At 43.9% G+C, this 17,046-nt stretch overlaps 1 protein-coding gene across 1 annotated transcript in view; it reads left to right on the forward strand.

Annotated features, from left to right (window-relative positions):
* The first annotated feature begins 628 nt into the window (after positions 1 to 628).
* RAB6B (RAB6B, member RAS oncogene family) overlaps positions 629 to 17,046 on the forward strand; it is a 75,878-nt gene continuing 59,460 nt past the window's right edge. Inside the window, exon 1 of the mRNA XM_040348749.1 lies at positions 629 to 991. Coding sequence (XP_040204683.1) covers positions 922 to 991 — 70 coding nt within the window. The 5' untranslated portion in view covers positions 629 to 921. The remainder of the gene's footprint in view (positions 992 to 17,046) is intronic.

The following is a 17,046-nucleotide window of genomic DNA, read 5'->3' on the forward strand; positions in this document are numbered from 1 at the left end:
TTCAATGGCAAGCAGAATGACTTAGCAATCCTAATGACAGTGCAGTTCCCTTAGTAATTGTATTTCAGTTTATTTTATCTTAATTAAGATGTTATTCTGCTTGCTATGAGCTGCTGTATTTACTATGCACTGATCTTTGTCCATTATGGTCAGCAACAGGAACGACCATAGATGGACCCCTGCTGAACCGTCTGAATTTCGATCCGTCTATGGCCAGAAGTCTATGTTTTCTCTGTTTTAGTAGGCTTCCTTTTAAGCCATCCAGTAAAATACATACAGATTTGACTTGCTTCTGCCCTAGCCAGCTATAGTTTGTATTCCGATAGAGACATTAGACTGTAAGCTGCACAGTGGCAGGCGTTAATATGAACAGATACAGGAGCTCTGTAGGGTGCTGCTGCAAATGTCACATCTATATAGATGAATAGAAAGGAACAACGAGCCCTGCATCATACAAATGAGTCTCCTACAGCTGCATGACAGTGCAGGTGTTTGTACAACCAATTCTTCTGCTGGTCTGTGTTTCTTCCTCATTCAGTCTCTGAATCAGCTTGTGCACTGACATCAGCATAGCTTGAGCAGCAGTATGTGAGTGGCAGGGGGGAGAAGGAGGACGCAGGACGCAGGCGTATTGTGCATGGGTGGGGAGGGGAGAGATGTGGAGCAGAGCAGCCGAAAGCATCCTTATTCACCTACTGTAGTGCCTGCTCTGCCTCTCCTAGGGAAGAAATTAACCTATTCCAGTCTCACTGCAGACACCACCCAGTTAACCCTGCTCTCCTCCCTCTCCTCCAGCTTGCACTAAGCATCCTTCATCCAGAGCACACACACAGGACCAAGTCCAGAGGAGACCGGCTACACAGAGAGGGAATTTGGCTGCTCTTTTCCCTGGTCTTGTCTCCTGGTCCTTCCCCGAGCATCATGTCTGCAGGGGGAGATTTTGGAAACCCACTGAGGAAATTCAAGCTGGTCTTCCTAGGAGAACAGAGCGGTAAGTGTCAAGACCATCACAAGTATCGTTGATTTATTTTACAGGAAATCTCATTTTCTTAATGTATTTAGTGTATGGGAAATAGTCCGGTCGTCTTCCAGCTGTCTTCCGTCATACCTCAATGTCAGCAGGTCCTCTGTCTGCAGGATCCACCATCACTATTCCAGTAACCCTGTTCCCCTCCCCATCGGTGGAAAGACCTCATCTTCTCCAAGAGCCCCAACCCCATTTATAAGTAGCCAGGGGGGGCTCAGGTGAGGGTTTTTTTTGTCTTTTATTAACCCCTCCCACACTGACGCAGAAGCGTAACCCCCCCGACAGGTTATCCTTTCTTGTGTTCTTCAACATTATGCTTAAATGTCACATTTTTTAAAACTGCCCTTTTAATGCAGGATGTGGCTTTTATTGTGGAGGCTATATGATATAATTGCATTATCGTTGGCCATGGGGCTAGGAGAATTAGGAGAAACGGTCAAATCGAGCGCTCATTGATTAATATGTGACCTCAGCAATAAATACTTTGTCTTCAAAGCTGAGGCCTTATGCTTGTCCACCATAAACTCCACCATAAACTGATTTTAGGGACGCTGCATGGAAGGAGTAAATGTATCCTGTAAGCTTTATCTACCGTATAGAGGAATATATAATTCCTATAACATAGTAGGTTGCAGGCGCCCTATGTAGTAATGTAAGGTTTGCTTCAGATGGACACACCCTTAATGACTCTAGGGATATGTGCAAGAGACACACACAGACGGCCTCCCTCTTATCTATACAGGAGGACAAGAAATGATGTTAGTCAAGGGTGGCATATGTTTATAGAAGCCGGCAGACTATCGCATACTGTCTGTTCACCCAGCTCAGATCAGAGGCGGTGGTGATACCTTACATATTTACTGATTCACTATGTCATTCCTGAAACCTTTATTAAAAATAATAATAAAAAAAAAACTTGGGGCACAAGAAAAATAAAATAATCGTTGCTTGATCTGGCCGGTACTGAATTTGCATCTTTAAGCTTTAAGCAAAAAAAATAAAAAAATACCATTCTGCAGTGGGATCATTTCTAGGGTTTTTTACTGGCCTGGCTGCTAAAATTAGGACTTGTTGGCAATGTATTTAATAGGAAATAGATCAGAGGGCTGGCAACCTTTTTCCTATATGTTTGATCACCATATTATGTTTTTAATCAGCTTAAGACAATATATACTTACCGCCATTTATCAGATCTGAGCATGGCCACTGCAAGGTGGTAGAAGAATTTTAGAAGAAGGGCTGAATGCAGAGAATGTTGTAAGAATGAACATATACTTGAGGATCTCAATGTCTGCCACCATTCACAAATCAATAAGATATTAAAGGTATGGGGGTTGCAGCAGGTTTGGCGGTGCCACCGCTACACCCAACAGAATACTTATGGGCCTGTGTGGCCACTTCTCCTTAGCGTTGGCAGAAACACCACGCGGTGATCATACTGGGAAAAATGGTGGACATTAATTGCTGGGTGGCCAGGTATGATAGCCCTGACTGCCAGAAGATTAACAAACAGGAAATATATATTTTTTTATAACGTGGAAAAAGTATTACGCATTAATAGCCCTAACACATCTGTGTACCACATGAATGCGTTTACGCAGCATGCAAAACCCACGTGTTTTATCGTAGGTACGCAGGGGTACCATTTACTCCTAAGGCACTATTTACATGGAGCGGACTCCGCTAGCAGATCCCCCGGCTCAGCATGGAATCTATCCGCTGATCACTGCTGAGCAGGAGGATGACAGGTCCGTGTCCGCTCCCCTTTGCAGAGTGTATACGGACATAGCCGAGTTTTCCTCTATGGGGCGGTTGGATGTAAATGGACCGCTTGTCTTTTTACATCCAACTGTCATCCAATCCAATCCACCAGACAGATAGGGAATGGAACCCTCATATGTCTGTTTTTAGCAGATAGGATGTCCTTTTACCATTGGATGGTCCGATTGGGTCCACCTAAAAAACTGACAGGCAGACCCAATCGATCCTGAAAGGGGCCTGATAGCATCTTAATAATGACCACAACGCATGGCAACTTGTTATAATGCGTTTTGATGCACTTCTTAAAAGGGTCATTCACATGCGCAGAAACAATGCTGCGTTTACATGATGACAATGTATAGTTTTGTGCCCATCTAAACGCAGCACTATAGCAATCAATGAGCCCATATACAAGGCTGGGTCTACATTAAAAAATGTGCGCTGCATTTAGCCACACACGAAAAAAAGTAGGACATAGCTGTGTCCATGGCTGCACACATCGGCAGATTGAGGCTGGGTTCACATATATGTCAACTGGATGCGTTTTTAACTGCATTTAATTTGCATAACATGTGAATGTGACAGGCTTTTAATGAAGCCGGGTCACACAGGTGCAGGGAGGCCACGATGTGGTTTTGAAAAGGGTCCTGTGCGTTTTTTTGGGATCCAGTTCAGGTGTGAATTCAAGGAAAAATTTGCACGTGAATCGCACCTGTACTGGTAAACAGAACCGCAGCCGCATGTATGTGAACCCAGCCTTAAAGGGGAGTTCCACCCACAATTTCACTTTTTAAATATAAATACCCCTGTAATACACAAGCTTAATGTATTCTAGTAAAGTTAGTCTGTAAACTAAGGTCAGTTTTGTTAGGTTGTTACAGCATTTAAATAGTTTATAATCTAGAAATAGACCGTGGCCATCTTAAGTGTGGGCATCATGAAGCCAGACTGTATGACTTCCTGGATTTCAGCTTTGCATATCTCGCACATGCTCAGTGCACAAGCAATGTAATAGGTTTCAGTCAGGTTTGCAAGGACTACTGGGAAACATGATGCCTATCCCAGAAATCCTTGCAAATAGCCTAGGCAAATAAGGAGGAGGAAGTAATGAAGGACTACAAAATAAAGGTATTTACAAGCAACAAATTAAATAAAAATTGTCCATTCTGAACACTATGAGATTAGAGCATGCAGCACAGACAAACATAAAAAAGTGGGTGGAACTCCACTTTAATGGGCATGAATGTGTACATATGTAGTCATTCATTGGAATGAACGAAGCGTTGTATGTGGCTAAGCGCGCCTAAACATGAGCGCATATTTTCCACCAGCAGGAACCTGCACATTATACCCATGTGACAAAGCCCTTAGGGAAATTTGTATGCTTTGGGCAACCCATTTCAAATTGCATAGGCTAGACTTAAGCTGTTCACGCACCAGTAGAATTTGTTCAAACGTTCATGTAGGAATTTTAAAAATCATCCGCAAGAGCTTGCCATGTTGCCATCATTGAGTCAACTAATTTAATTAAAAATCTGGTAAAATTTTGTCCACAGCAGCTACTTGAATGGAGTCCCAGATGTATTAAATTAAAGTTTCATTACAATATGTACGTTATGTTGGAATTTCGTTCATTTGAGCAAAAAAAATGAATTCTGAGCCTGCAAATTTTTGTCACTCTGGTCAAAAATGACCATTGATTTGACCACACCAACCAAATCGAACAAATGTTCTGAAAATGAGACATTTTGATACAAATTCTACTGGTACATGGCCAGCTGTAGTGTGTGCTATCCTCCATTAAACTGGTCACCTTGAGAGGAGATGGTGTGTTGTGCAGCTTTATAGACCAAAGATATTCCCAGCTTGGAATGTCACAAAGCACGCTGGGTCAAAGGTGACAGCTGAAGGCTAATATTTAGAGACTTTGTGACCTGAACAGAAAAAAAATCATTAATAACTGAAAGCCTTTTATGAGCAGCTGCCGAGGAATGAGACATGAACAATTTCAGATATTACATTTGAGGGATGTAATAGCAGTGAATGGAGGGGAGGATGAGCTGCTCTTGGTGAGCACAGGAAGGATCAAAGATTGATTCCATAAGGCAAAGTGCATTGTGTAATGAGCGGCTACCCACGATGACCAATCGGAATTTATCTTTTACTGATCTGAAAGCCGGAAACTGATATGCTTGGTAAAGAGCATTTCACTAAGAAGGGATGGTAATAATCTGTCCTCTGCTGTATACACAGAATTTACCAAAATTTGACATATTTGATGGGAAAAAAAAGACACAACTAGTTAAGATGATTCAGAGGTTAATGATCAGAAATGGAAATAACTTGCTTAGTAATAACTATAAGGCTGTCTCTTGGATGCTAAAGGTTGCAGAGCACAAATGCTTGGACTAACCTTTTATAACTACCATCAAGCTGTGCATGCTTAATCCCAGAGTGTACCAATTTCCTTCCGGGGTAATCAATACTTAATGAGGACTTGGGTTTAATTCATATGGTTAATGGCTTCCAAATGATTCTTACTGATTTATGCTTCAGGCTTTGTTCTTCACGTTATCTATTCCTTAAAGTGTCATACCTGAATTTCCAGTATAACAATCAGAATAATCAAAATAATACGGTTTGTATGGCCCTAAAAGAAACGATTGTTCTAATTAAAGTGTACCTGTCACCCTCCTGCTAAATGATAAAGGAGAGTTCATGGCCGGCCCTACAATGGGACCGGGTGGTACCATGGGTACCAGGCGGCACTTTTAGGGGGGCAGCATACTGACGCCCGCCAGCCAGCCCGTTCCGCCCGCTCCGCTGCATGTGAGGAGCATGGCGCCGGGCTGCCTGTGAGGACACTCGCAGAGGGGGGGAGCAGTCAGCAAGTGAGCGGGCAGGCGACACTGCCTGTGAGGAGCCCGGCGCCGCTGCTGTTAGTGGTGACAGGAGCGGGCGGGCAGAACATTTCTATATACATGTATAGAGCCATGACACGTCCTTTTACACTCCTATACACATGTATAGAGCCCTGACAGGTGCTTTTATACTCCTATACATGTATAGAGCCATGACACGTCCTTTTACACTCCTATACACATGTATAGAGCCATGGCAGGTCCTCTTTATACTCCTTTATACATGTATAGAGCCATGACGGGTCCCCTTTAGTTATCATGTTATAAAATAATGAATGTGGGGGCCTTTTGGTTGGCGTGATTTTTTTTTGGGGGGGGGGGCAGCATTTCATTCTTGGTCCCAGGCATCACAATGTCTTGGGCCGGCACTGGGAGAGTTGTCAATACAACAGTCTAGGAGGATTGTAATTTATTAGAGATGACTTTTTCTTAAAGTGATCCTAAACTCTAGTTTAAAAAAGTTATATTCAATAATGTATTTGTTACGCCAACATTTCATATTCCTGATATTTGCTTGTTGCGTCATGCACTTGTGTTAAAAAGTATCCTGTTCCAATCATATTGCTTCCTTTGTGTGAAATCCCTGGTGATCCTGCCAGTCCAATGATTTAAAATGACCTGAATCCAAACTGAACCTTTAGATACTATAACACTGATGAATTGATTTGTCTATAAGACAGGATCCACTCAATAGACAATATAAATACTTGAATAAATGAAAGGAGGGGTTGGGACAACGATAGTCTGAGAGCGAATCAACCACATGTAATCATCAGTGAATATTCAAAGACTTTATTGATGAGTATACAAAAAAACAAATAGAGTCCCTGGGAGTATATACAGAGATCTCCCAAAGAGGAATGTTCCTCCAGAATATCTATATCAATATTATTTACACTGTAAAAAAAATCCTGCCAGTCCCCCTGCTTTCCTATTGTAAACTGACCAAGCCAGGCATCTTAACGTGATCAGTTTTCTGGCTGTGCTGGGAGCACAGTCTGCATGTCCTCTATTGGCCAGGACTTGTGCTGCTACCCTCCTACCCCTACACAGTCATTCACAGAGAAGATCAGTGTGCTGCTGTTTCTCCTCCCCCACCTCTCTAAGCCCTTAAAGTGGTTGTAAACCCTTTACAACTACTTTATGCTACAGGTAAACCTATAATAAGGCTTACCTGTAGCTACCCAGGATGTCCCCTGTCTTCTGTATGTGGCAATGTCATTGGCACATGCGCACTGAATTAAACTGAAGCAATGGCACGTATGTGCAGTTGCTTCAGTCAGTGTGCCGTTACCGACGGCTTCCACATGCATGCACGGGAGAGACGTCATCGCGGCTCCGCCCAATCACAGCGCCAGACAGAAGTCACTCTGGGAGAGATGTTGCTGCCAGAGGAGTGTACGAGGACAGCTGCGGGGGCTTCAATATAAGGTAAGTAATTCATAAGTAATGCATAGCATGCTAAGCTCATTATGCCTTTGTCTTGCAGTTTTTTTTTTTTTTTTAGGGTTTACAACCACTTTAATGCAGTTGAGAACAGAGGTTATGTAATAACTTACGAAAAAGAAAAATGTTCTTATAATTTGTGTTTCTATTAGGGTTGTCCCGATACCGATACTATTATCGGTATCGGGACCGATACCAATCATTTCCCCGAGGACTTGTCCTCGGGGAAAATGCTCTGATACTTTACCGATACCTGACTTTCCCTGTATCCTCCTCCAGTTCCCCCATCCGTTCTGCGCTTAGGGCACAAGAAAAATAAAATAATCTTTGCTTGATCTGGCCGGTACTGAATTTGCATCTTTAAGCTTCAAGCCAAAAAAAAAAGAAAAAAAAAATACCATTCTGCAGTGGGATCATTTCTAGGGTTTTTTACTGGCCTGGCTGCTAAAATTAGGACTTGTTGGCAATGTATTTAATAGGAAAGAGATCAGAGGGCTGGCAACCTTTTTCCTATATGTTTGATCACCATATTATGTTTTTAATCAGCTTAATACAATATATACTTACTGCCATTTATCAGATCTGAGCATGGCCACTGCAAGGTGGTAGAAGACTTTTAGAAGAAGGGCTGAATGCAGAGAATGTTGTAAGAATGAACATATACTTGAGGATCTCAATGTCCGCCACCATTCACAAATCAATAAGATATTAAAGGTATGGGGGTTGCAGCAGGTTTGGCGATGCCACCGCTACACCCAACAGAATACTTATGGGCCTGTGTGGCCACTTCTCCTTAGCGTTGGCAGAAACAGCATGCGGTGATCATACTGGGAAAAATGGTGGACATTAATTGCTGGGTGGCCAGGTATGATAGTCCTGACTGCCAGAAGATTAACAAACAGGAAATATATATTTTTTTATAACGTGGAAAAAGTATTACGCATTAATAGCCCTAACACATCTGTGCACCATATGAATGCGTTTACGCAGCATGCAAAACCCACGTGTTTTATCGTAGGTACGCAGGGGTACCGTCTTCTCTTAAGGGGCCTTTTACATGGAGCAGACTCCGCTAGCAGATCCCCCGGCTCAGTGTGGAATCTATCCGCTGATCACTGCTGAGCAGGAGGATGACAGGTCCGTGTCCACTCCCCTATGCAGAGTGGATACAGACATAGCCGAGTTTTCCTCTATAGGGCGGTTGGATGTAAATGGACCTCTCCATGCTCCGTGTCCCCCCTCCGTGCTGCTGCTTCCCCCCTCTGTGCTCTGTGTCCCCCTCCATGTCCTCCCCCGCCCCCTCTGTCAGGATGGAGAGCGGCGGTAGGAGCCGCTAAACCCGGCTCCTACCTTTTTTGAATGAACAGAGTCAGTGATCACTGACTCTGTCCATTCATATGACTGAGCATCGTAAACTGTGTTTAAGATTCTTCAGTCTATTAATGGATAGGAGCCTCTGTCTCCTGTTCATTCATTTCCAGTGCAGCTGAGAAAGGGACTGGGGAATCCGTGTCCTTAGTCCCTTTCTCTGTCTCAAAGGTGAGATATCAGGGGTCTGTTATGACCCCTGATATCTCACCAAAGCCCCCCAACAGGGCTAAAAAAAAATGGCAATAAATAATAAAAAATAATTAATTGTAAAAAATAATCCGTATTAACATAAAAAACACACTGACACATCCACCCCCCCCCCCCCAAAGGAGGCATCGTGAAAAAAAAAAAAATTGTGAAAAATTTAAATTGTAAAATAAAAAAAAATACTGACACGTGACATAAAAAAAAAAAAAAGTATCGGTAATCTGTATCGGCGAGTACTTGAAAAAAAGTATCGGTACTTGTACTCGGTCTTAAAATAGTGGTATCGGGACAACCATAGTTTCTATTACACAAATTCTTTGCCTTTCATTTATATTTTAAACTGAATAGGTTGTTTTACAGGGTAAGGATTCAGATATACTTTAAAGTGGATGTAAACCCAATTCATGAAATTTGAGCTGGGCACATATATCTGCAGTGTTTTGTTATCTTTCTTCAAAGAGCTAAGTCCCATAGCTCTATCCTGACCCATCCCTGTTATCAGCCAGATAACTCCTGACAAATTCTTGAACACATCAGATAAAGGCAGCCTGAAATTTCTGTAAGGGGTGGCTGCTATAAATAGATTAACAGGAAGCTGGCCCTGTTACAAAACACCTCTGAGAGTCTCTGCCTATGATGAGAGGGGTGTATGTGCCTTTTCTCCGATCAGCAATTTTAGATATCTTGGCTGTATGCCCAGACATCACACTCTGTGTTAAACAGGAAGAGAAAATCTCCTAAGCCTCATACACACGACTGTTTTCCTCGGCAAAATCCATCAGGAAAAATGCTGGCAGAGCATTTTTGCCAAGAAAAACGGTCGTGTGTATGTTTTTCGTAGAGAAAACTTTGAGGATCTCGACGAGAAAAAAAGAGAACATGCTCTTTTTTTTTCTCGTCGGGAGTCTCAATTTCCTCGTCGTGTTTCTCGTCGGGCTGGTTTACGACGAGAAACATGTTCGTGTGTATGCTTAGAAACCCGCGCATGCTCAGAATAAAGTATGAGACGGGAGCGCACCTTCGGTAAAAGTAGCGTTCGTAATGCAAATAGCACATTCGTCACGCTGTAACAGACTGAAAATCGCGAATCGTCTCTCATCAAACTTTTACTTAACACGCAGTAACATGAGATTAGCAAAAGCAGCCCCATGGGTGGTGCCAGTGGAATCAAACTTCCCCTTTATAGTGCCGTCGTACGTGTTGTACGTCACCGCGTTTGAGAACAACGAGATTTTGTCTTGACAGTGTGTACGCAAAGAAAGCTTGACAAGATTCTCGACAAGCCTGACAAGAACCTCGTCGAGGAAAACAACGTTTCTTTTACGACGAGATTGTCGGTCGTGTGTACGAGGCCTAACACGATCTGAACTTTCTAAACAGTATATAAATGGGAAGACAGTAGATATACATGTAAAACTTATGTAGGGAGATTTGGTTCATCTATGTGTATCATCTGAGGCTGTTCACTTCACTAGGTGTTTGGAGGGTTTATATTCACTTTAACTAAAAAGAGTAACCTCTTTTGCACTCCTCCTCCGAATCTCACAAGTCTTTTATTTTGCTCCTATGATCTGACTTCCTGTGAGAGGCTGGCTATGTCTGTTCTCCATAGTCCCATTGTATGTAGGAATGTAGTCACCCTCTCTTACTTGCCTCTGATATCTCCTCTGATTTCTCCATCTGATCATCCCCCACGGCTATTATCTTTTTGTATCACTTGACCCCCCCTTCTAGATTGTAAGCTCTAATGAGCAGGGCCCTCTGATCCCTTCTGTATTGAAGTGTATTGTATTGTACTGTCTGCCCTCATATCGTAAAGCGCTAAGCAAACTGTTGGCGCTGTATAATAATATTAATATAGACTATGATATGTGTAGTGTGCATAGCAACTAACGTGCACTGCTCACTACAAACAAATGTAAGTGAGGGGGGAAAAAGGAGAGGTTTGGAAGCTCATGGAAGAGAGGAGGAAAAGTAACAAACGACTTCATGAAAAATAGATTACAAGGCCATTAACTAGTGGATGTGATTGAAAATTTTGTGAAGAGTAAGCATATCAATTAGTGTCGCTTTAAATTAAAATCATAGTGTACCATTTCCCCATTTATTTTTTTCATCCGGAAATCATCAGATAATAAAACATCAAGCTGTGGACTTTGTGCAGACCTTTGATCCTATATACATTACTAAAACCCCATTCACGCTGATACGTTTTTCCTGCGTTTTTTACCTTGCAAAAAAAATGCAAAAAAAAGTTTCCCTTTAAACCCTATGGGACTTTTCACACCACTGGGTGCAGTGCGTTTTGAAAAGTCCTGCCTGGTGCATCTTCGGTGCGGTTTTCAAAGCCACACCAAAAATGCAGCTTCCCATTAAAATAAATGGTAATCGTGGCAAAATCACGACAGAATCGTTGTAAAATCGCAATAAAGTCGCAGGCAACCTAAAAATGCACCAGAAACTCACCTGTGACACAGCAAAACCATGGTAAAATTGCATATGCGCTTTTACCAAGATTTTAGTGACAAGAGCTTTTGCACTAATAAGGACCCTCAATAAGTAATAACCCAAACAAAATAAATACAGTGCAGCAAAACTTAATCGTGTCTACAATACACAAATACAGAAATCAATAATAAATGGGATTCTGCGCAACGTATCACACAAACATGGTAAGTGTAAACAAAAAAGAAACAAAACTCAAAGTGATGAGTGAATAATAATAGGAGAGCTCACAATCTCAATGGATGAGTGAATCCGACAATAAAGTGCAATAAAGTCCCATAAAGGTAAATATATATATCACCAATGCCAATTGAGAATGCTAAAGTGATAATGTGCAAAATAGTCCTATAATAAATGAATAAATAAATAAATAGGTGCTGCCAAATGGAACTGCTGGTATTACTGAATTTCCACTCAATCAGATAAGGATAGTTGACAGATGAATAAACGTATCCCTCACTGGGCTCACAGGACTCTTACCTCCAGGCCGATAGTAAAGGGCATCTAGTATAAACCTCACTGGCAGTCCTCTATAGATAATCTCAGCCAATCCTCCTTAAAAGCAGGTAAAACGTCTCCTCAGCTGATCCAGACAGTGCTCAGACCCAGATGGAAAAAGAGAGAGAACAAAAGGAGGGGCTCCAATAGTGAAGTACAGTAAGACTCAGACTCAGACACGTTTCCCCAGACGAAGACACGTGATCCCGCGTCGTAACGCGTAGGGATTGGACGGACGTATACCTGGAGTGACGTAAGCTGGCGCTGTGGACGCCGCTCGTTTTTTAAACTGCTGCGCGATTTTATTGTGTTTTGATGTAAGCACAGGTTTTTCTTCAATAAATATCCCTGAGTCTTACTGTACTTCACTATTGGAGCCCCTCCTTTTGTTCTCTCTCTTTTTCCATCCGGGTCTGAGCACTGTCTGGATCAGCTGAGGAGATGTTTTACCTGCTTTTAAGGAGGATTGGCTGAGATTATCTATAGAGGACTGCCAGTGAGGTTTATACTAGATGCCATTTACTATCGGCCTGGAGGTAAGAGTCCTGTGAGCCCAGTGAGGGATACGTTTATTCATCTGTCAACTATCCTTATCTGATTGAGTGGAAATTCAGTAATACCAGCAGTTCCATTTGGCAGCACCTATTTATTTATTTATTCATTTATTATAGGACTATTTTGCACATTATCACTTTAGCATTCTCAATTGGCATTGGTGATATATATATATATTTACCTTTATGGGACTTTATTGCACTTTACCAAGATTTTGTTACAGAGCCGTGTGAAAGGGCCCTAAGGGGGAAAGCTGATTTTCTATCAAGCATCCATTTAAATGAAATACATGAAATAATGACATACATTTTTTTTGGTACAATACAATGATACATTTGGGGATCTTAGCGGCACAGTGCAGGAAGGAATGCATTTGGTGCAGGGAAACCAAAGCTGAATGGCTGATGTGAGCATAGCACCAGCCCTTTGCCTACAATGTAGTAATGGTGGTAAAATATATTGACAGGTAGACTTGATGGTTCAGCAGCTTTGTCTTCTTTCAAGATAACCCTGGCAATGGCAGTTTATTTTCTTGAGTGATAATCGTATAATGACATTGAAAGGCTCTGCGACACCACTGGAACAACCAAAGGGTACTTTAAAACAGAAATGGAATGCCGTGAATGATAGTGGTCACAGTTGCTTGTGCTCTTAACCGAACTGTCAAGACATGAAATGGCTGGTGTCATAACTGATCACATGCATCACTGTGGCAGCTGGAGATCAGATAATAAAATGGCAGCTTCCTTAAAGAATTGGAGGGTTTTGTTCCCCTTTAAGTGTAAATGTGCCTGTGTACTTCCCCCAAACCCCCCTGTAAGACTTAAATTCACATGTCTTTGCTATAGTGAGATACGGTCCGTAACGCTGCCGAAGCGTTTGTCAAAGAATTCTGAGTCAGGCCTGTGCTTGGCCAGTAATTCTACATTCAATCCTATGGAGAGTTTGTACTTTGCCGAAGTAAAACACTCCATGGAACCTAATGGAGAGGTGCAAGCAATAGGGTGCTAGGCACGTAGTTCTTACCGTTTACCACTAGATGCCCCCACCTTTCCTTAGTAACTTAAAGCGGAGTTCCACACATTTTTGAGAGGTGGTCTTAAACAAAGAACCGCCTCTCAACAACTCGTTTTTGGATATTAAAATGTATTTATTTTCTTTCTTACCTTTTTGGAAGTACCAAGTGCACTTTCAATCCAGCAAGGCCGCGGCCCACGACATCACGTCCTCTTCTGCGGCAAGCTCCCCCGTTGTCTTCTGGGACCTGTGTGTGTCCCAGAAGACAATCTGGCCATTCACAAAGCGCCGTGCGACTCGCACATTGCACAGTAGGAAACCGGCAGAGAAGCCGCAAGGTTCCACTGCCGGTTTCTCTTAGTTGGAATGGCGGCACCAACACCCGATGTGATGGATGGATCGGCCTCGGGGGGCGACATCGCGAGCTCCCTGGACAGGTAAGTGTCCTTATTAAAAGTCAGCAGCTACAGTCTTTGTAGCTGCTGACTTTAAAAAAAAAATGTTTTGGCTGGAACACCACTTAATTATAATAGTTTTGCAGATAAAGTCCTATCTAGGTAGAGGGACTTAAAGTGGTTGTAAACCCTCGTGTTTTTTTTCACCTTAATGCATTCTATGCCGGTACGTCCTCTTTAAGTGCCCAGCCGTGGGTCTCAGGTGCGCGCCCGCGACCTGGTCCGAAGCTCCGTGACTGCGGCCGCAGGACTCGCAGACCCGATCGCCGCAGGAGTCCCGCGATCGGTCCCCGGAGCTGAAGAACGGGGAGAGCTGTGTGTAAACACAGCTTTCCCATTCTTTACAGTGTCATCTTCATTGATCGTGTGTTCCCTAATATAGGGAAACACGATCAATGACGTCACACGTCCAGCCCTGCCCCCCTACAGTTAGAAAAACATATGAGGTCACACATAACCCCTACAGGGCCCCCTAGTGGTTAACTCCCAAACTGCAATTGTCATTTTCACAGTAAACAATGCATTTTTATAGCATTTTTTGCTGTGAAAATGACAGTGGTCCCAAAAATGTGTCAAAATTGTCCGATGGCGCATGCGCAGTTCATTTGGCGCGGGGACGCGCTTCATTTAAATGAAACACGCCCCCTACTCGCCGATTTGAATTAGGCGCCCTTACGCCGCGAGAGATAGACTACGCCGCAAATTCTTTCTGGATTCGAACCAAGGACAAGTAAGTTACGGCGGCGTAGTGTATCTCTGATACGCTGCGCGGGTGCAGATCTCTGTGGATCTGCCCCTAAGTGTGTATGGGGCTATAGTGACCATTGCCTTAGAACTTCAGTGCAGTGCAGTAATCCGAGCATGGCTGCTTCCATCTGGGGCTTCTCGTATAGGGGGCCTTATCTCCTTAAAAGTAATGCATTTCCCTAGGGAGGTGAATTGTCGCAGGGGGTGAAGGTTGTTTTTGGGGCGTTCCCTGCATTGGGATCCTTGGTGCGATTTTTTCCTCCTACGTCCTGTATAGTGGAATAGCTCGATCTTTCATTCTTGGCCGGTCCACTTTATTAATTGTACATTAGTTGATTACTTTCACAGGAAAAGTTCTCCTCAGCTGTCAACACTGAATCCTAATAAAGTGAAAGAGCGCCCAGCTCTCTGACAGTGCGGGTGTTCCCGGAGACCGTGTTGGTGTTTGGCAATCAGACGTGTCAATCACCCGGGCCAGACACAAGGAAGGGTTTTGTGTACGCTCCGGCGGCTGCACAGCCATCACCTTTCTTTTGGGATGAAGGCGGTTCAGGGAAGGACACGGCGTCTTTGAGAAGAATCCTAATGACCTGCTTTAGTCTGGGATTAATTGCTAGTTGGTACTTCAGCTCTCCAGGGACGATGAGTCTCCCACAGCTGAAGCCAAAGGCGTGCATGCTGGGAAGTGCACTTTGCTGCATCACAGAACAATGACTAAGTGCAATGTGCAGTAAGCCATGACAGCCAATCAAATCTCATCCTTCACTGGTTAGAACAGCAGATTATTAGGCCGGCATGGGCTCTGCGCAGTGCCCAGGTCCTGTTTTCTACATATGTTATATTTGCTCACCATGCTAATGCAATAAGGCCTCAAGCATACTGGTTCTTTCACCCATGGGTGTCAAATTCTGGAGTTTTGGGTGCCCAGAGGGCACAGGTGCAGCATCCAGCCCCACTGGCAGAAGATGGTAAAATCTATGACAGGCGGGATGATGTGTCAAATGGTATTCATGTTTAGGGTCGCATGGCCTAGATTCAGGTATGGCCGATCTACGTTGCGCGGGCATAGCGTACCGTATTTACGATACGCCGCCGCAACTTAGAGAGGCAAGTGCTGTATTCACAAAGCACTTGCCTCCAAAGTTACGGCGGCGTAGCGTAAATGGGCCGGCGTAAGCGCGCGTAATTCAAAGTAGGCTGTAGGGGGTGTGTTGTATTTAAATGAGGCTTGACCCCATGTAGATGCATGGCCGAACGAACGGCGCATGCGCGCGCATGCTCAGTATCACGTCGTATTTACGCCCAAAGATACGTCGGCTCAATGCCTGTGACGTGAACGTAATTTACGCACAGCCCTATTCGCGTACAACTTACGCAAACGACGTAAAAGGATACGCTTGTTCCGACGTCCATACTTTGCATGGGATGCGCCACCTAGAGACCAGCGTATCGTAAACGTAAACGCCGGCGTATCTCTAACGTACAAGGCTTAACCAATTGCGACGGGCGCACGTACGTTCATGAATCGGCGTATCTAGTCATTTGCATATTCTACGCCGAACTCAACGGAAGCGCCACCTAGCGGCCAGCGTAAATATTGCACCCTAAGATACGACGGCGTAGGAGACTTACGCCGCTCGTGTCTTAGCCTAATTTAAGCGTATCTGGTTTCCAGAAAATGCTTAAATTTACGACGGCGCAGATTCGGACTTACGACGGCGTATCTACTGATACGCCGACGTAAGTCTCTGAGAATCTGGCCCACATGTGTTCAAGGATGTATGCTCAGAATGTAGAATTCCTGCCTTCCAATATGGACCTAAATGTGGTCAGTACAGCGTCTATCCATTGGGTATCTCAGCCTGTCATAGATTCTGTCGGGCTGCATGCTACACCTTAGCCATCCTGGGCACCCAAAACACTGGGATTTGAGACCCATGGGCCAAATGGCCAGTGAGCATGAGGCCTAAAAGATAAAAGGTTCTTGCCATGACAATGTTCCAAGTTTCCCTCTCCAATAGTATTTATGCGATTATAGGGGCCCCATCAGAAACTTGAGCCCCGGATATTTGTTATAATCCGCCAATAATTATGACTAAAGCACACCAAAATCTGGTTGCTATGGGTCACAAGAGTTTCCACAAACTAAAAGCAGAGCTTCACCCAAAAAGGCTCCGCTTGTCTGCCACCTCCCCTCTTCTGCTGCCACATTTGGCACCTTTTGGGGGGAGGGGAGATGGTACCTGTTTTTGACAGTTACCCGCTCCCACTTCCAGCTGAGTTCCCTGCAGCAAAGTGAGATGGAAGTTTGGCCCTCCTCCTCCTTCCCCCGCAGCCGGCCCATTCACAGAGCTCATCGCGCTTCACGCAGTAGGAAGCTGCAATGGTGGCGCCATTCAAGATACAGCTCAGGTGAGGATAGCGCTGGATGCCTGGACAGGTAAGTGCCCTAATAGAAACAGTCAGCAGCTACAGTATTTGTATCTGTTAACTTTACATTTGGGGGGGGGGGGGGGGGGGCGGGAGTCTGCTTTAA

Source organism: Rana temporaria, chromosome 4 (genome assembly GCF_905171775.1).
Source record: "Rana temporaria chromosome 4, aRanTem1.1, whole genome shotgun sequence".
Lineage (NCBI taxonomy): Eukaryota > Metazoa > Chordata > Amphibia > Anura > Ranidae > Rana > Rana temporaria.